Source organism: Ascaphus truei, chromosome 2, assembly GCF_040206685.1.
Source record: "Ascaphus truei isolate aAscTru1 chromosome 2, aAscTru1.hap1, whole genome shotgun sequence".
Classification (NCBI taxonomy): domain Eukaryota; kingdom Metazoa; phylum Chordata; class Amphibia; order Anura; family Ascaphidae; genus Ascaphus; species Ascaphus truei.
Window position 1 is genome coordinate 328,170,539 of NC_134484.1, and position 18,103 is coordinate 328,188,641.

General features: G+C 43.0%; 1 protein-coding gene across 2 annotated transcripts in view; it reads right to left on the reverse strand.

Annotated features, from left to right (window-relative positions):
• Positions 1 to 5,941: 5,941 nt before the first annotated feature.
• Positions 5,942 to 18,103, reverse strand: part of RALA (RAS like proto-oncogene A) — a 69,272-nt gene continuing 57,110 nt past the window's right edge. For both annotated transcript variants that reach the window (XM_075586604.1, XM_075586605.1), the window contains exons 4-5: positions 9,993 to 10,167; positions 5,942 to 6,663 (exon numbers count right to left, since the gene is read on the reverse strand). In XM_075586604.1, coding sequence (XP_075442719.1) covers positions 6,541 to 6,663; positions 9,993 to 10,167 — 298 coding nt within the window. In that variant the 3' untranslated portion in view covers positions 5,942 to 6,540. The remainder of the gene's footprint in view (positions 6,664 to 9,992; positions 10,168 to 18,103) is intronic.

The window sequence follows — 18,103 nt, forward strand, 5'->3', positions numbered from 1 at the left end:
ATATAAATAAAAACATATCACCATATATATATATATATATACATACACATGGGCATAACCCATATATATAAAATCATGCTCATTCATGTGTGTGCACATGTATACCACCCAGATTAAATAGCTACCAGGTTTGAATACTTATTGCTCTTAATGATGGCATATAAAGTTTATATTACAAATCCATATGTATACATATACACACATCCACATAGCAATATATATATATATATATATAACTCTTTGATCACCACCGATACTACCTTAGTTACTCCCTACCCTGTGTGTGTTTGTGTGTGTGTATATATATATATAAACACACACAGGGTAGGGAGTAACTAAGGTAGTGATGGTGATCAAAGAGTTTGATCAAAAAAGAAACCCTTCTAGGTAGCAGACTCTTGTCATGTGTGTAGTGTCATATTTACTGGACTTAATTGGTCCAACAGTTAGATACTGTATGTCTGAGTAGTGAGGAGTAACTAAGCCTGCTCAGGTGCTGCTGAAAACGGGCGGGTAAAAGACAGGAGGAGGGCTTGTCTGTGTGCAGGGAAGGCCCCGCAGCAAGGCCCCGCCCCCTCTGCAAGACAGAGCATAGAAGCAGCAGCACGGAGCTTCTGGCCGCCCGTGCACAGCTCTGCCCGCCCCCAGGTTTCCCCGCACGCAGCCCGCGCCCCCCCTAAATAATCGGGCGCAACCCCCAGTTTGCGCACCGCTGCTCTATGGGACAGTTTAAAGAAAATTTCAAATAAACTAAAAACTAGTGTAGCAGGGTTCCCCCTGGGCCCCCCTTACCTCCGCTTAGCGGGGGGATCCCCGCGCTGTGCCGGGGAGCTGCAGGGGCGAGCGCGTCGCCAGGGGCTCCCGGCGGCATCTGCAGTCAGGCGCCGCCATCTTGTATGCATCCGTGCGAGCTCGCACGTGCGAGGTGTAGCCCCAGGAGTTAAGGCGGCCATGTTGGGGTTGGTGCTGGTGTTTGCGCATGCGCGGAGGTTCACGCGAAGCAGCGTTCATTACAGGTTCGCGCATGCGCCGGCCATTACAATGTCGCGCATGCAGTTGCGATCGCGCACGTGGCCCCAATAGAAAGGTCTGCAAAGGACTACAAGCCCATGGGGCATGCCAACCACCTGACCCACAGCAACCAATCGGATGGCAGAGCTTCCCCTGCAGAGAGCTACATTTTGGTGCGCTAGGACAAGTCAGTAAGAGCTGGGAATCATCATTAATTGTGATACCACATTCGTAATCTATGTTTTAAATTGCGGATGCGGTAAACAGTATGTGGGCCGTACGACCAGGGAATATATGGGACCAGGGCCCTGAAGGTACGTATCAGGGAACATATGGGACTCATTAAGAAAGGCGATCTCACTCATCCGGTGTCATGTCATTTTACTAACTGTAGAATGGGTAGCATAGATACATTTAACTACACATGGGTATAGAACATGTGCCAAGTCCTGTCAGAGGTGGCAATAGAGCGGAGCTCCTAGACAAGCGTGAATTGTACTGGATTTTTACGTTAAAAACAAGAGTTCCCTCTGGCCTAAACTCTGATTGGGACTTGGCACCTTTTCTACATTGATTCAGATATTGTGATATTGGGATAAGAATATATCCCTTCTTTTCCCTCTTTTCCCCATTTCATATATACCTTTGTATATGTTAACGAAATTTTAATTTGCATTTGTGAATCTAAACCATTGTTATTGCTATTGTTATTAATTTTTATGAATTAATTCAATATTTTTTCATGGGCAATTTTTCTCTAATTTTCCCTCATTTAAGCTTATCTCAAATAACATCTTGAGTAATTTACATAATTTAAATGTTATCCAACAAGATGAAATATTTTGATTATCTCATTTTTTATCTTTTATATTGAGTATAACAATGTCACTTCCAAGTACATCACATTATACTATTTTTGTCTCTTTTTTTCTAATGGATTATGACGTTTTAGTTGCATAATAACTCTTTGTTTATATCTGTATATATGGTGTGTCTTTATATACACAATGTATGCTTACATATGCACTTATATTTTCATCATCTAGTCTATCCATTGGTTTGTTTTCTTGTTTTTAGCAGGAATAATCATAGTCTATTTTATATTTCGTTTTATTTTTGTAATTTTCTGATATTTCTTTGGGTTCCTGCTTCAGGAAGATATGCCTGATACTCTTATTGGCATTTTTAACATTGTAGATGTTTGTTTGTCATATTGTTAATAAAGTTGACATGTTTTGAATTTTTTTGTATGCCTCACTTTGCGTGCTGACGTCATCACGCGGACGCTGTGCCTGCAAGTTTCAGGAAGTGAATGCAGATGAATTGCAGCACGCTTCAGAGGACTATAAAAACGGGCAGGTGAGCACTTTAAAGTTACCTTGATAAAGAGCTTACGCGTGAAACGCGTTGGTGGGGGGCTCTGTACCCCATAATGTGGTTGTTTTTTGCTGAAATCCATTATTCTTTTTAATGGGCACACGCTCTCTGGATGTTCTTTCATTTTTTGGTTCTGTACTGCTGGTGCCTGCTTTTTCCTATCTATCTTCCTATCGAGCTGGGAGGTTAGAGAAGGGTGTGTCCAGGGAGCAGTAGCCCCTGTGCTAGGCCAGGTTACGCCCCCCTAGGCCCCGAGTCATATTCTGGATTGTGGCTGCTGCAGGGAAGGCCCCTTCAGTTAGGGACCTTTACCCTTTATTGGTGTGCAAATTGAGGGACACAGTTGCAGTGCTGCGAGACCCTGACAAGTGTAGTCTGGGGCCAGACCTACCACACTGAAGAGACTATCTGACGGTGAGATCACTCAGAGGGAGGCCCTCTGAATTGGAAGAGGCCGCCATTGCTGCAGCTTCAGCGCTGGACGCAGACGGATCCTCTTACCGTTATTCTGCTGTACCCGGGTGTAGGAGCCCCGGGCAGGTATACACCATCTAATGGGCAGCCCTGTCTCACACTTGGGTGGGGTTATGAGACTTTTGCTACTCGGGTATAGGCTGTGGGGTTGAGGCCCAGTGAGGCCAGGTTAAAGGTTGACACTGCTGTGATGCTGTTGATGTTATATTGTGATGTGTTATAATTAAGTTGCATATAGTAAACGGTTTTATCCATAACCTGGTGTAAGTATTTATTTACTGTATGTGGTTCCTGTGTCAGGGGTTATTCTACACACTAGAATCCCTGCACAGGTGGAGGCGCTGTAAGCAGTACGTTCCGGGATACACCCCAGGCTCCCAGTGGTGGAGGTTCAGGCCTCCTGTGAGCCTGACAGGTAACGCACCATACACCTGACAACATATGTAGATTTCCCCACATGGTCCCTATCTGCGATTGGGGAGGGGTGGGGGAAGGGGTGGTAAGTGTGTTACACTAGAAATAAATATAGTGTTGATAATCTGCTTTTAAAAGCATCCCACACAGCTTTGTTTCAGGAAACAGGGGAACTGCACCTTTGGATGACAGGATGTATATAAAGAAAAAATGACCGCAAGTAAAATACAAAATTGAAGTTTATTTTGTCTTGAAATGGCTCAAATTGCAAAACAAAAAACAAACAAAAAACCCGGGCAGTAGCATCAGCCGTTTACATGTTTTGTTCTTTGAAACTTGTGGCTTCATAATACCACGGTACCCAGCATAACAGCCTCAAAGCATTAGTGGTTAAAACCCTGGTCGATAGACTACAAACAATCACAGAAGATCGGCCAATTCTGACCACAGCTATCTCAAAGATGTTTGCTGCAAATGGTTAACTGCTTGTTAGCTAAACATACAGAAAAAAAAATAGATAGTTTTTTTTTTTTTAATATAAACATGTGCATGGAAATATTTTTTTTGTCCTGGGGTATTATAATAATTAGAGTGCAGAATTCACAGTGAATTTCCCAGGTTGGTACCAAGTGGGTATTAAATCTGTGTCTTAATTTGACAAATCTCATGACAATGATGGACCAAATTTTATAAGGTCTCAACAAATCCAAGCCAGACATTTTTATTGGAGTATTTTAAAGGCGCAATCCCGGTTAGCTTGCAAAAAAAAACCAAAAAAAAAACCACACACTTTGAAAACAGCTTCAAATGTAATTACCGTCCATAAACATTTGAAATTGTATTTAACGCAAACATTTTGGCAGTTGTGGTTTCTTTGGAAATGAAGAATATTCGTTTCATCACAGACTCTGGATTGAGTACTACTTTCCCCAAAAAGTGTTAATATCTCAGCACACCCTGTCCATGTTATAGGGCCAATGAAGAAGAGTAGGAGGAAAGAGGTGGGAAGTGTCTGTGTAAACTTCAGTTCAGCACATAGTGATATCACACAAAAAAAGTACTTCCAGGAAACCAAACCCCTCCCATGTTAAAACACTTTATTTTTAAACCAAAAATTAGCAAGTTTGTAATCACCTGGATTTAGCGCCTTAAATTATTTTGCAACCATTGGTTCATTTGGGTCATAGGAGGGATTGCACCTTTAGGTAGAACTCCCAGCTGTGGATTTGTTAGGGTGAGAATTGGACTTCAATGGCTCAGATTCTATCCTGCCTGGGAGAGTCACAATGTTAAACACTGCTCTTGATGCTTCTTCACAGTCACAACAACTGCAGACATGGGAAACGTACATTTACTTTACCAATTGGATCAATGAGAGCGCTACAGCTATACACACACACACACACACACACACACGTCTTTAAAAAGTAAAAAAAAAAAAGCTTAATGCAAAAGCATTAAAAAAAAAAAAAAAATCAGTTTCAGGTTCAATCAATCTTTTTCAAGACTTGAAAAAGGTTATTGACAGAACCAAAAACAGATTTTTTGCATCAAACGTTTTTCTTGACTTTTCAAGACGTGTGTGTGTGTCGAGAGAGAGAGAGAGAGAGAGAGAGAGAGAGAGAGAGAGAGAGAGAGAGAGAGAGAGAGAGAGAGAGAGAGAGAGAGAGAGAGAGAGAGAGAGAGAGAGAGAGAGAGAGAGAGAGAGAGAGAGAGAGAGAGAGAGCGCTCTATCTATATATCAAAGTCTGAGACACTCGAGTAAACTAAACACAATGTAGGTAGGGTGCTTGGCAGTATACAGCACACATACAAATGTGTGTATACATGACAACACGATAACAGATAACAAATCCATGTGATATATATATATATATATATATATATATATATATATATATATATATATATACACACACACACACACACACACACACACACACACACACACACACACACACACACACACACACACACACAGTTAATTTCGTAACTACTCCAAATGGGTAACAAAAAAAGAAGCAAGGAAAATTACGAGCAGGATCTAGTGTAAATGCTAAACCGAGATAGCCAGAGGATGGAAACTGTTATAAAACAGAACTGATTGTTCACTCTCAGATATTGTTAAAGTGGTACTTCTTGTTTTTCTATTGTATCCCCAAATTTAACTGTAGGTTTCAGGGACACAAAGTAATTAAGAGCATTAGCGTGGTTTATTACCCCCCACCCGCCCCCCCCATCAAGAAGCCTCTCAATGTCTAACTTTACTACATAAACTGTTTGCTCCTCAAGTATGCAGAGAAAGAAGCACAAGCACACAATACCCACCATCATTTACCCCAGCGGTTCAGCTGCACTCTATGAAACCCATAGAGGAATGCACATTCATGTCATGTGGATCCATGTATCCCTTCATAGTATCCTCATTCCCACTTACCATATGAGGTTGCTTCTTACCAGTAGTTACTAAGACAACGTTTACTAAACCACAGTTAATGACAGGTTCTAGAATCTATCCCCCAGACCATGAGGATGGCACAGTGCATTGTAACGATCAGACAGAGACAGACTACACAAAACAAATAGTTAAACACATTCTTCCTCACGAAGTCTACACCTCACAAGATTGTAGCATACTTATTTTTTGTTTGTTTTTTTCTTCTTGGTTTCCCCCCCCCCCCCATTAAGGCATATTCAAATACATTTCCATGTACAATGGTAACACTACCTGGCTATTTCTAAAGGACGGGTTATTTCACGTATGAACAATTCTCAACGGCAACTATACAAAAATGAACAAAAATGCTCGCCATCTTATTTCTGCGTTAACGCCAAGAAGCAGCTACGAACCCGTTTTTCTTTTTAATGGGCACCATTAAAATGTAGGAAAAGACATAGAATGAACTGAAGAAATGCTTGGAGCGAAAGCACAGAAATGTACAGTATATCCTGTTTAACTATCAATAGACTACTGCTGCCCCTCTCAAAATGTGTACATTCAGGAAGATGTACAAAGAAGCAGGAATATATGGTAAGGATGGAATTTTGCTCCCGGGTAATGCAACACGAAACCGGCTTTTGTTGTTGTTTGTTTTGGTCAGTGAAGTTCAATTTCAGTGCAGCTCCGAATCATGCTTGTAGTGTTAGACAGCAGTCTCCGAAATGTTAAAGCCAAGCCAGTCACCTGAGCTGCCTGGAGGCGTGCTAACAAGTTATGGTTCTCATCAGTAATAGACAAAATAGGGAGGGGGTTAGGGCCTTTCATTATAAAATGCAACATCTTTCTCTTATTCTCTTGGCTAGGCTTTTTCTCTTTTTTTTGCCGTTCTTCTCTTTGCTGTCTTCCATCTTCCGGGCACGGATTTCTCTCATTAAATCAAAGAACACCTGTAAAGGAGAGAAGAAAAAAAATTAAGTTGTTTCCCCCCCAAGTTTTTATTGATGATTGTAAGGACGGTCGTTATATCCCATACATTTGGTCGGTGTTTCTCACCCTGCGGTATGGTCTGCCCTCAGTGGGGCCTAGGGGACTTAAAGCGTCAATCCAAGCGTGTTTTTTTTTTTTTTTTTTTACATTTTAGCTACCAGGGATCATATAATGGCTGTGTTTCAAATCTCCCAAGCCCTGCGGGCCAATAGCAAGCCCGGATGTCATCAGGGTCGGCTCCCTATTGGCCCTCGTGACGCAGGAGCTTTAAAATTTAAATCCAAGCTGGAGTGGCTACTGGCACATACTACGGAGGCAAGTATCTCCGGAAGCACCGGTCTCCGGAGCATAAATTAATGGGGTTCCGCTCCGGAGACCCCCTGCTTCAATACTATGTTAAAAAACAAATAGCGCTTTGGCCTCATATTGACAAAAGGGACATTGCCATTTAATTTTTTTTTTTTAAAGAAAAATAGAAGACAGGAGGACAAAGTGACAACGAATGGGCTTTAGATTAACAGGGAAAGAGTGACACAAAAAAGGCAGTTTTACTGGACACAAACATATTCTTTTAATTGAGATTTCTCGGGGCCTGACCTGAAAACCTTGAGGAAGAAATAGTTATTTCAAATATGGCTTCAACTTTAAAAACAGCATCCCCAGAGTTGGACCTGACAACATTATAAGATGTTACGTCTTTGCTAGAGTCGCAGGTTTACCTCAAGGCTTGTAAACGACGATGCCTTCTGGGAGTAAAAAACACTGTTCCACAAGCACCTAAATACATTTTTTCATCTAAAAAAAACTTGCGCAAACCTGGTGCAAAAACTAGCATTAGATTTAGAAACTGCGCAAATCTTCAACCGCACTGACTGCAGCCCTGAAAAACGTAAGCGGTCCGACAGGACCAACGCTTCGGGGGTCCCGGCATCTGAATGGAACCCCGTGCAACGGTAATCCTGTTGGGCATCAGGAGAGAGGAGAAACCGCTACTAACCTTGCAGCGGTCTCAATCTCCCCTCCCCAGCAGCTCTGAAGGTAATAAGCAGTCTCCAGTCTGTCCCAACTCCCTGGATGACGTATCCGAATATGGGTCTCTACATCATGAGGGGGAATACTATAGGACCATATTCGGTCATCAACTTTATCAAGTGTTGGATAATGTTAAATGTCCTGTCCAGCCCCCTTGATGACGTGGATGATCAAATCCCCCTCATGATGTACAAACGAGTGTTGTACCGGGTAATGTTTTATAAAAAAAAAACAGGTAACGGGTACCCGGCCAAAATCAATAGTTTTACCCACACAGCAGCAGGTAAGCAGTGTGAACCGGGGAACCGTGTGAGCCGGGGAACCATGTGACCGGAGCAGGAGTGCTCCCACTGAACAGCGGTCTGTCCAATAGGAACACTCCTACTCCGGTCACATGGTTCCCTGGCTCACACTGCTGCTGTGCTGTGTAATGGATTCCTGCAGCTCCCACGCCGGCTGAAGAAACTTCTGATGCTGCCACAGGTAAGTGATGTGATTATTTTCAGCTATCCTGACATTACCCGGCGCTGGGCCCACTTCTCAGTTGCCGGGTCCGGGTAATTGAAAATGTGCCGGGTAACTTCACAAGTAGAGACCCACATTTGACCATCTACGTCATCCAGGGGGGTGGGACAGACCAGAGACTGCTTCTTACTTTCAGAGCTGCTGGTGAGGGCACACGGAGATCGGGATGGAGACAGAAACCGCCGCGCAGCTCCTCTACAATGTTAGTATCTTTCTCTCTTCTCCTGATGGCCCATCAAATTAAGAATGAATGCTGTGGGGGTCCAATTCAGAAGCAAGACTACCCAGCGTAAATCCTCCCGGGCCGTAAACTATACTGTTTTTAGTGCCACGAACGGGCCACAGATTTCAGCATGTTGGTTTGCGGCACCGAAAACAGTAAGTCTTACCGTCACGGGAGACCAGGACAAATACACCAGGGATCCGTTTGCCAGACAGAACTACAGAGTTAATAAAAATGAATTTATTGGAAAATTGTATCCTGTCACATACATGAAAAATATACATCCAACCGGGGAACACCCTACAGGCCTAGGTGCGAGGACCTCAGTTAGGAAGTTTTGCTCGTTCAGTTCCCACGCAGTGTCTTGCAGGCACTGCTGTCCGAAACCCCAACAGACACAACAGGAACCGAATGCACTCATGCCTGGAACTAAGTGGGGCCTCCCTCCCCAATTTTAATGTCCCATGGCACATCCTGGAGGGTCAATGGCAGGTGCCTCCAATGTTACTTGGCCCCCTGACTGGTGGGTTAAATGTCACATAGGTTCTGTTACATGAAACTTGCAACATTTCATCCTTAACACAAAGTTAACTCCTGGTTCCTGAAGTGCTGGAACGAGGCTGCACAACACATCAGTCCAACGTGGGCACAGTATACATAACTACATATTGACAGGTAGGGAGGGGTAATGTCAGGCTTAACCTTTATTCAAAGCAGCCAAATAGACCCTCACCGTCACACTTACTACATCTGGATTTTGCATGAATTGCTTTGATTGGACCTTTTAAACAAACCTAATGCAGGTACAGATGTAGCAGCATTTACTGTTTTAGGCACAGGAACAAGCCCCCGGGACCATACTCATACCGGAGAATTATCGCTACGTAGGGTCCAATCCAGAAGCATGGATCCCGCAGCGTGACCGCGGCAGCACTATCTCTGGAGCTACGGCTTTAAGATCTTTCAGCCACAGCTCCGGAGACAGCCAGTCTGGCTAAATCTGTATCTCCAAAGGTGGGACACATCAAACAAAAAAGTAACAAAATACATTACTGCCACTGTACAAGCATGTTGCGGTCAGTGGAAATATAGATATCAAATATGGTTATGGTATAAAAAAAAAAAAAAAAAGGTCCTTGAAAGCCTGGAGCAAAACGGCATGTGTCAATTTGCAGCACCCACATACACATAAATCTTTATAATCATGTTTCTTTCATTTAAATCTCTCAGGCCTGGAGGAAGATTTAAAGCAAAGAGAGGAAAACTGCAGCAGTTATAAGAGCCCCATGTTGACCTCATAATACTGCTATGATGATAGTCTCCCGAACTCCCCCTATAACCATTGTCGAAATAATACGTTGAGGGGGAAAAAAAAAAAAAAAAGTGAGTGAAGCTCCTTAAAATTATGCAATTGTAAACGGTTTTGTAGCTATGTTCCCGTTGGCAACACTAGATACATAACCCCCCTGTCCTAACTTTCTCCCTCCGAATTTAAAACACTGCTTTTACCTTGTCAACGTTGGCTCGTGTCTTTGCCGAGGTTTCTACGTAGTTAACATTCCACTGATCAGCTCGGCCTTTTGCCTCATTGACCGAGACTTGCCTTTTATCTTCCAAATCTGATTTGTTACCGACCAGCAGGAACGGGACATTCTCATCTTCTTTCACTCGTAAGATCTGTTCCCTAGAGGAGAAAACAAGGAAGAGGTGCAGCAGATATTAATCTGGAGGCATGTTTTCAGGGTTTCAGAAGAAATGGGAAAGCATAGGTCCGCCACAGCAGAATAATCGCCAGAAATAGAGACAAGAAAACACCTTTTCGAAACTTGCAGTTCAAGGTGAAAAAGGTTTACAGGAATTTTCTTGCCCTGGAATCTTTCCATGGCAGGGGGCACACTTGGGTTAAGCTCTGCCTCTGGCCAGTGTAGGAGAGGTATAATAAAAACTCCCTGCAGGTAGTACCTCCTGTAAGTAGCCCCTCCTCCTACCTGCAGGCAGTCTTTGGTATGCCCACCAGCTGAAAAATACATCAACATAATTAAGACATTACCCACGGAGGCGCAGGGAAGATATGCCCACTACCATGGAAGGATTCCAGGAAAACAAAATTACTAGCGAGTATGAAAATACATTCTCTCCTCTCCTGTACATCTCCATGGCAGTGGGCGCACGTGGGACCTACCCAACCAGTATTGAACAATGGGAGGGAAAAATAATGGCATAACACAAAAAGGTTTAGCTTGCAATATTCACAGCCAAAGCTTGCATCAGCAGAGGCCTGCACATCTAATTTATAACGTTTAATAAAAAGGTATTGAATGACGACAAGACAGCCCCCCTGGCACAGCTTGGCAGGAGTAGCTTGTGCTCTAAATGCCCAGGACACAGCCATAACCCTAGTAGAATGGGCTGTGAGTCTCACTGGAGCCGTCTCCCCGGTCTGGTCTTAAGCAATCTTAAGGCGCATTCCAAGCAGGGTTTTTTTTTTTTTTAACCCTTTATTTTTTAATACAGGTTTGAAGCAGGGTGTCTCCGGGGCTGAACCCCATTAATTTCAGCTCCGGGAACCCCCTGCTTCCGGAAATACCTACGAAGGGGGTGCCGGTATCTTTGCCGTTTTCAGCTTCCTCGTCACATGAGCCAATTGGAAGCCGCACCGGATGATGTCACAGCTTCCTATTGGCCCACAAGCTCTGAAAAGCAGCCTGAAAAGTGAACCTTGGAGTGACAACCGGCACCAACTATGGACGTAAGCAGGGCGTCCCCGGATCTGAAATGAATGGGGTTCAGCTCCGGAGACCCCCTGATTCAATCCTGTATTTAAAAAAAATGGCTTGCATTGCCTCTTTAATGCATGATTTCAACCATCGTGCAATTTTTGCTTTTTTAGTGGGCTGTCCCTTCCTGGTACCCTCCGAAAGGACGAACAGCCTGTCTTTAAGTCGGCAACCCTGTCGAGTTCATCTAGATATTCTAGTACATTTAAATCTACTTTACGTGAGGTCGGATTTGGACAGAATGAGGGTAGAACCATCTCTTGGTTGTGATGGAACAGAGAAATAACTTCGGAAAAAAAAAAAAAAAAGACTGATCTCAGCACAATTTTATTCTGAAACGAAAAAAGGATGTTTTGACAATAATCGCTGCAGCTCTCCAATTTTATTGCTACGAAAAACACATTTTAGTGTCAACATTCTCAAAGTAATTTGATGTAGTGGATCACATGAGATTTAAAGACTGTATAAATACTATGTATAAAGACAAATCCCATGGGGGAATCTTTTTTTCTTATCTGCGGTCTCAAATGCTTTACTGTGAAGAAGCCTTAAAATAAGCGGATCGGTAGCCAAAAGCCTTTCTAAAAGCATCGATAATGTAGAGATCCTTTATCCAGATAATTCTGAAAAACTTCCTGGGTGAGGTTCTTCAAAATCTATTCCATATTTGTGGTACCACTCCATAAAAAGAAACCCATATCCGATTATATACTTTTGGAGTCGAATGCTTTCTGGCAGCCATTAAGGTTGTGACAACCGACTCACAGAGACCTCTAGTTCTGAGCAATTGCCGCTCAATCTCCTTCCCTGAAGGGACCAATTTTGAGGACTGGGGTGTTGAACTGGCCCCTGACTCAGTAGGTCTTTTAGTACCAGTAGTCTGAAGGGAGGTTCCTTTGCCATGCTTATGACCTGTGGGAACCACGATTTTCTTGGCCAATTGGGCAGAGCTACGATTATTTCCGCATTGCCTTTTCCTATCTTCTTTAGCACCCTTGGAATGAGTGGTATAAGAGTGAGCAAGTATGCTAGACGGAGGCCCAAGGGAAGGTGAGCGTATCTATATATTTATCCCGCTTGTGGATGAAAATTCTTTGAGCAAAAGACTGGGACTTTTCTGTTTTGATTCGTCACCATAAGATCTATGTCTTAACACCCCCATTTGTCTGTTATCTTTAAAAAAATAAAAATAAAATAGCAGCTTGTTTTTAATGCCCATTCTCCTGGATGAACCAACTGCCAAACTGAGGAAGTCTGGAAAGATGTTCTGTTCCCCTGGAACGTGAACGTGTATTGCCGAAATATCCTGCACATTTGTTTTCTGCCCAGGTAAGAATGGTTTCTGCCACTGCATAGTTGCTTCTTGTTCCTTCATTTCTGCACAAGTATGCCACTGCAGGCCGTTTGTCCGATTTCACTTTCATACAAAAGCCTTGTAAATATGTTGAAAAACCCTTACACCTGGATTATAGTCCATGTAATGGCATGCGCAACAAGAACAAATGGCAGAATCCCTATGAGGCCGGCCCTAGTATGCGCGCACACACGCACGACGGCTCGACCGCGTTTTGAAAAGACCAATCACGTCGAACCAACCTCATGATGCATCCGCCATGCCTCCCCAATCGCTTCCAACTGAATTCACACATTGCTCGGGCGAGAGGCGTCCACGATGTGATGAATGCGCACATCAGCGCGGACTATAATCCAGGCTTTAAAGCTTTTTCTAGGGCTTTTAGTTCTAAAACAAATGTGAGGACTTGTTTGTCCAGGTTATTGGTCATAGCACCTGAATGAACTTGTCCCTGAAATAGGCTCCCCAGCCTGTGCTGCTTGCATCTGTGGACAAAAAGGATCCAGAAGAGGACATCCTTTATAAGGTTGTTTCATTCCAGTCACCATTTCATTTGAGCCCTAGTTTGTAAAGAAAGATGAATACATTGCAGTAGGTGTATAGGGTTCTTGTTCCACTGATCTAGGAAGTTTAACTGAAGAGCCCTGTTGCAGTAAGGCTGCGAAGACACGTGGGTGGTCTGAATGTAGGCTTTATTCAGTCTCACAAAGTGGAACATGAGAGCTTATTTTCAAAATATCATAACAAATGTAAAAAAGCTTACTTTCAGCATAATTAGAACAAAACAAAAAGACCTACCTCCTATTTGAAGCTCTGACTATTACACTGGTTAGTCCCCAACTATAGGTTGACAGGCTAAGCCCTTACCAACTACTGTACCTAAGTCAGTGGTTGGTAAATTTACCTTTTTGGCTCCTGGATTCCTCCTGGCTGGGGTAAGATGGGCGAGTGCAAGTGCAGCGTGGTCTCTGCAGTGTTCCAAAGGTGCATACCTCCCTGGATCAGAGAGCCTTCGGAGTGCTGTGACATACATTGTTTTCTCTGTATAGCCATCGGAAAGGGAATCTACACTGTCACAAGCCCTCATATGGAACCATGCCAACTTTATGACTTCAAAAGAGGTCGCCATCTTTACAAAAGTGCCTGCTATGGTCATAGGACTTGCCCCGATTTTGTTATTACGGCTGATTACAGCCTTTTGCTGTTATTACAGCCTTTTGTAAATAAACCTTTCCCTTGGCTGTATCGAACATAACTCAGAGGAACTTCAATGACTGAGTTGACTGCAGGTGGCTTTCCCCTTCCAACATTAACAAACCATGCGTATTAAAAAAAGGCTAAGACTATCCCGAGATGTAATATTAGTATCTCCTTGCTTTGGGATTTTATCAAAATATAGTTCAGAAATATCTGAATGCCTTGCTTCCTCAACTATGCGATTAGGGTAACCAACACTTTTTTGAAAGTCCTTGGGCCATTGCCAAACCAACCGGGAGAGCTGCATACTGTAAATGAAGAGCTGCAATGGAGAATGAGGTATTTCTGATGCTTCTTGACAACTGGAATGTGCAGATAAGCAACCCTTAGATTCAGTGACGCTAACCAGTCTCCTGGCTCTACGGACTGCATCACTGACCTCGAAGATCTGGAACTTTCTGATATTCAAGAAGGTATTCACAAACGTTGGCTCCAGAACTGCTCTGAAGCCCACTATGGATTTTTTCCAGAAAAAATATATTTGAATAGTTGCCCGGCTTTCTCTTTTCCTTCGGAACGTCTATAATCACTTTATTTGATTTGAGGTCGTAGATGACCTGCCTCGTAGCGTTTGTTGATTCCTTTTCTCTTGGGATTTTTGAGACTCGAAAAATATTTTCTTTTGGGAAGGCTTTGAATTCCAGATGGTAACCGGATTATAAAATTGTAAGAACCCATCTGTCACTAATAGTTTGAGCCCACAGAGGTTTCTAATCTGGTGAGTCTTCCACTTAATGGCAACTGCAGTGCTCCCCACACCCCAGGCAAATTTACCTCTATAGGCTGCTCTCCTCTTCCAGGAGCCTCGAAAGAGATTGCCTTGTTCACCTCTCCATGCTGGACGCTAAACAGAACCCCTGCCTGGGCGATAGGATCTTGCTAAGCTGAAGTGCACAAAGTCTGGTTTTAATGTGGGCCCTACAAATCGTCTCATGCAGTTCTCCTGAAGAAGAAAAAAAAAAAAGACGACCTTCCACATCAGGCACCTTGGCAATATTATCTTCCAGCCTTTTTCCAAATAAAACATCACCTTCAAAAGGAAGAGTACACAGGCTGTTCTTAAACGTTGCATTTGCAATCAAGGACGCAGCCACAACACTCTTACAGATACTGATGGAGCCATTCACTTTGCTGCCAGGCGCACCATGTCGAACGAGAGATCCGCTATAAATTCTGACGCGGTTTGATCAACGCTAAGGCATCTACAATGGCAGATCTTTTTATTCCTCTATAAATGGCCTCCTCGATATTGGAAAGCTAGATTCTCGTGGCTCTAGAAACGGAGGCTGTTGCTACTGCTGACTAGCAGGTTGTTCCTGCTGCAAGAAACTATTTACACACATTCCATATACTCCATAGAATCGTTATACTTCTACTGGTAGTGGTTCTTCGAGCCAACCTGGCAATAGCCGTATTAACTTCGGGTGGAGCCTCCCAGGTCTAAGCTTCATTATCTATAAAAGGGGTACATCTTAAAAACAAAATAAACATTTGGAATAGACTTTCCAGTCTGGCGGAGTCCACTCTGCTTCCTTCATATCCTGGATCACCATATGAATGGAAAATTATATCATCTTCCTCTGGGCACATTTAAACAGCCTGTCTTGCAGTCTAAATTGCTCTGGCTCTTTAATGTCGCATGCTTCTTTTACAGCTTTAACAATGCCATCTACCAAGACTTGATCAACAGGTAGAACAGTCAGCTTGTACATCCTCCTCCTCAGACAATCTCCAGTCTCCTCTAAAGAGAATACTTGCAAAACATCGGAGTTCTCTGAAGACGATTCCCATCTTTTGTCCAGGCTGGTTTGAGACCATGATCTCTTCTGAGATTCCTTCGAGGTCTGCATTGCCGATAGCAGGTTCTGTGATACTGTGTCTTTTAGCCATGTTAAAAAGGCAGACATCAGTTCTGATGGTTCTTGTGCTTGAGATCAAGCCCACTGCTCACAATGCTTTTTTTCATCCATAGCAGACGTTTCACAAGCTGCACATATTTTGCATTACTTTACAATTCTTTTCCTCGGATGCAAGGCTTCCACTGGTTAAAAACAGAAATAAAACATAGCCCAAAAACGCAATATTTTTTCTTATTTTCAATGTTTTGTAAGGCATTCTGTAATAAACATGTAATAAGCATGTTAAAATAATTATTAAATAAATAAATGCCGTGGATTAAAAAAAAAAAAACACTTCCTTAAAAAGGAGAGAAAAAAAGCTTACATACAAAGACTTGGACAGAGACCTCTTGCTGCGGTCATGCTCCATACTGAAAGGACTGTGGGAAACTAACAAGAAGTGGTGTGTTCCCTCCAACTTAAAATGGCAGCATCCGGGAATGAAGTCACTGCGCAATGCTTGAAAAAGAAAAGAAAAAAGAAAGTCTCCCCTGTGCGCTTCTACTCACATGCGGCCAGGCATACAGGGGAACAGCACACACTGCCCCCTGTTGCTTAGGAGGGCGATGGAGATTGCACTGCTGTCCCATCAGCGCTTCTGTGGGACGTCCTGGTCTCAGAGGGTCCCCTGAATAGCTACTCACACGAGTGCTACTCGCATCCTGAAGAAGTTCTGGCAAAACGCGTGGAATCTGACTTGGAGAACCGGAATGTGTAATCCTGGCAGCAGAACGAACACAGCGCAGCTAATCCCATCCTCAGATGAGCGGTCACCGGAAATGACGTAGGATCGTGGAAGAAACCTCAGAGCGGGCAGTAATCGGCAAAAAGAGAGACGCCACCGACCTTCAGTTCTCTTTAACCCAATACGCATTGTATATGTGCTAAACTTGGGTGCACATTTTTTAGCTGGTTCGTTTTTACCATAAAATTGTAGACAGACGACACTATTTTGACTTTCTTCTTACTTTTGAGATCACTACAGTTTTCCTAAGAAACCACACTGGAGAAACACCATTGCTCCCATCAGAGAGAGACAATCTCTGATATGCCATACACCTAAGGGAAATGTGTAACAATGTGTCTATCCCACTCACATATCTACCAATTGTAAATTGGTTACACTATATAATTTTTTTCAATTTATGTATCAACTTCGTGAATATCCTGCGTTCCCCTTAGCTGGAAGGCATTGCTGCTATACATAGATCTTGGAAAGGTCTAAAAAAGTATTTTTTTGGAGCTACTTTACATAATATTGGAACACATTATTTACACCGTATTGGTGGTGGGATTATAGTGCACGTTTTAAAATTATTATACTCACGGTATTATCACTCATGTGTTATAATATATGTTCACTTCACTTATTAACTCACACTCTTTTTCTCTCTTTTGGAATTTCAAGTGCTTTTTAAAAAACTAAATATGTATAACAATTTTATATTTCAACCAGGAGCGCCCAGTTACACTCTTTTGCTTCTGTTTGTCACTAGCATTGCAATAATCTTAGGCCACGCTTGTAGTGCGCGCGACGGATGACGTCACCCGTCGCCGCTAGCGAAAGTTGTAATTCGCTTTCCGGCGATATCGCGGGCGACCAGGTCTTTGATTGGTTCAGAGGCTGTCACATGGTGACAGCCCCTGAAACAACAAATTTGACCAGCTTCAAAAATCCGCGCCGCCAGCGTTGCTCCCGTCGCTTTTACTATAAGCGCACACGACGGTGGCAATACATTTGTTTTGCCGCGACGCCGGCACTATAAGCGCAGCCTTATTCTACATTTATTTAACTAACCTGCATATATAATTCTCATGCTTTTCCTCCATACAGTAAATAGATTGAAGTGAAATTATTGCAGCAGAATACATAAGACATTAATCCGATTTCTATTACCGTTAAACTGCTTTTTTTTTTAACGTAAAAAACTGGTGAATGTACTATTATATTTAACAAAAGGATATTTTTTATTCAATCAATATTTAATAATATTAAAGATATACTGTACAACTGCCCAAGATGCACTGAAATACCTATATAGTTCACAATTCAGTTTGTCACTCTCTGGATCCTACAATTTCCCCCCCCACTCAGTCCTGCTATACACCAATAAAAAAGCACCATGTTTACATTTCTCCTTTCTAAAACGGGCTAGCCAGATCGCTTGCATTTCACCTGCACGTGCAAATGTGCGGCAGAGCTAGTTAATTTGTATATGTCTCTACGTCAGATGCCATGGAAGTGCCGGTGCTAAAATGGAGTGACTTTGCCGCAGCCAATCAGTGAAAGGATCTCCCCCCCCCCCCTTCCTTCCTACCGATTGGCTCATTGGC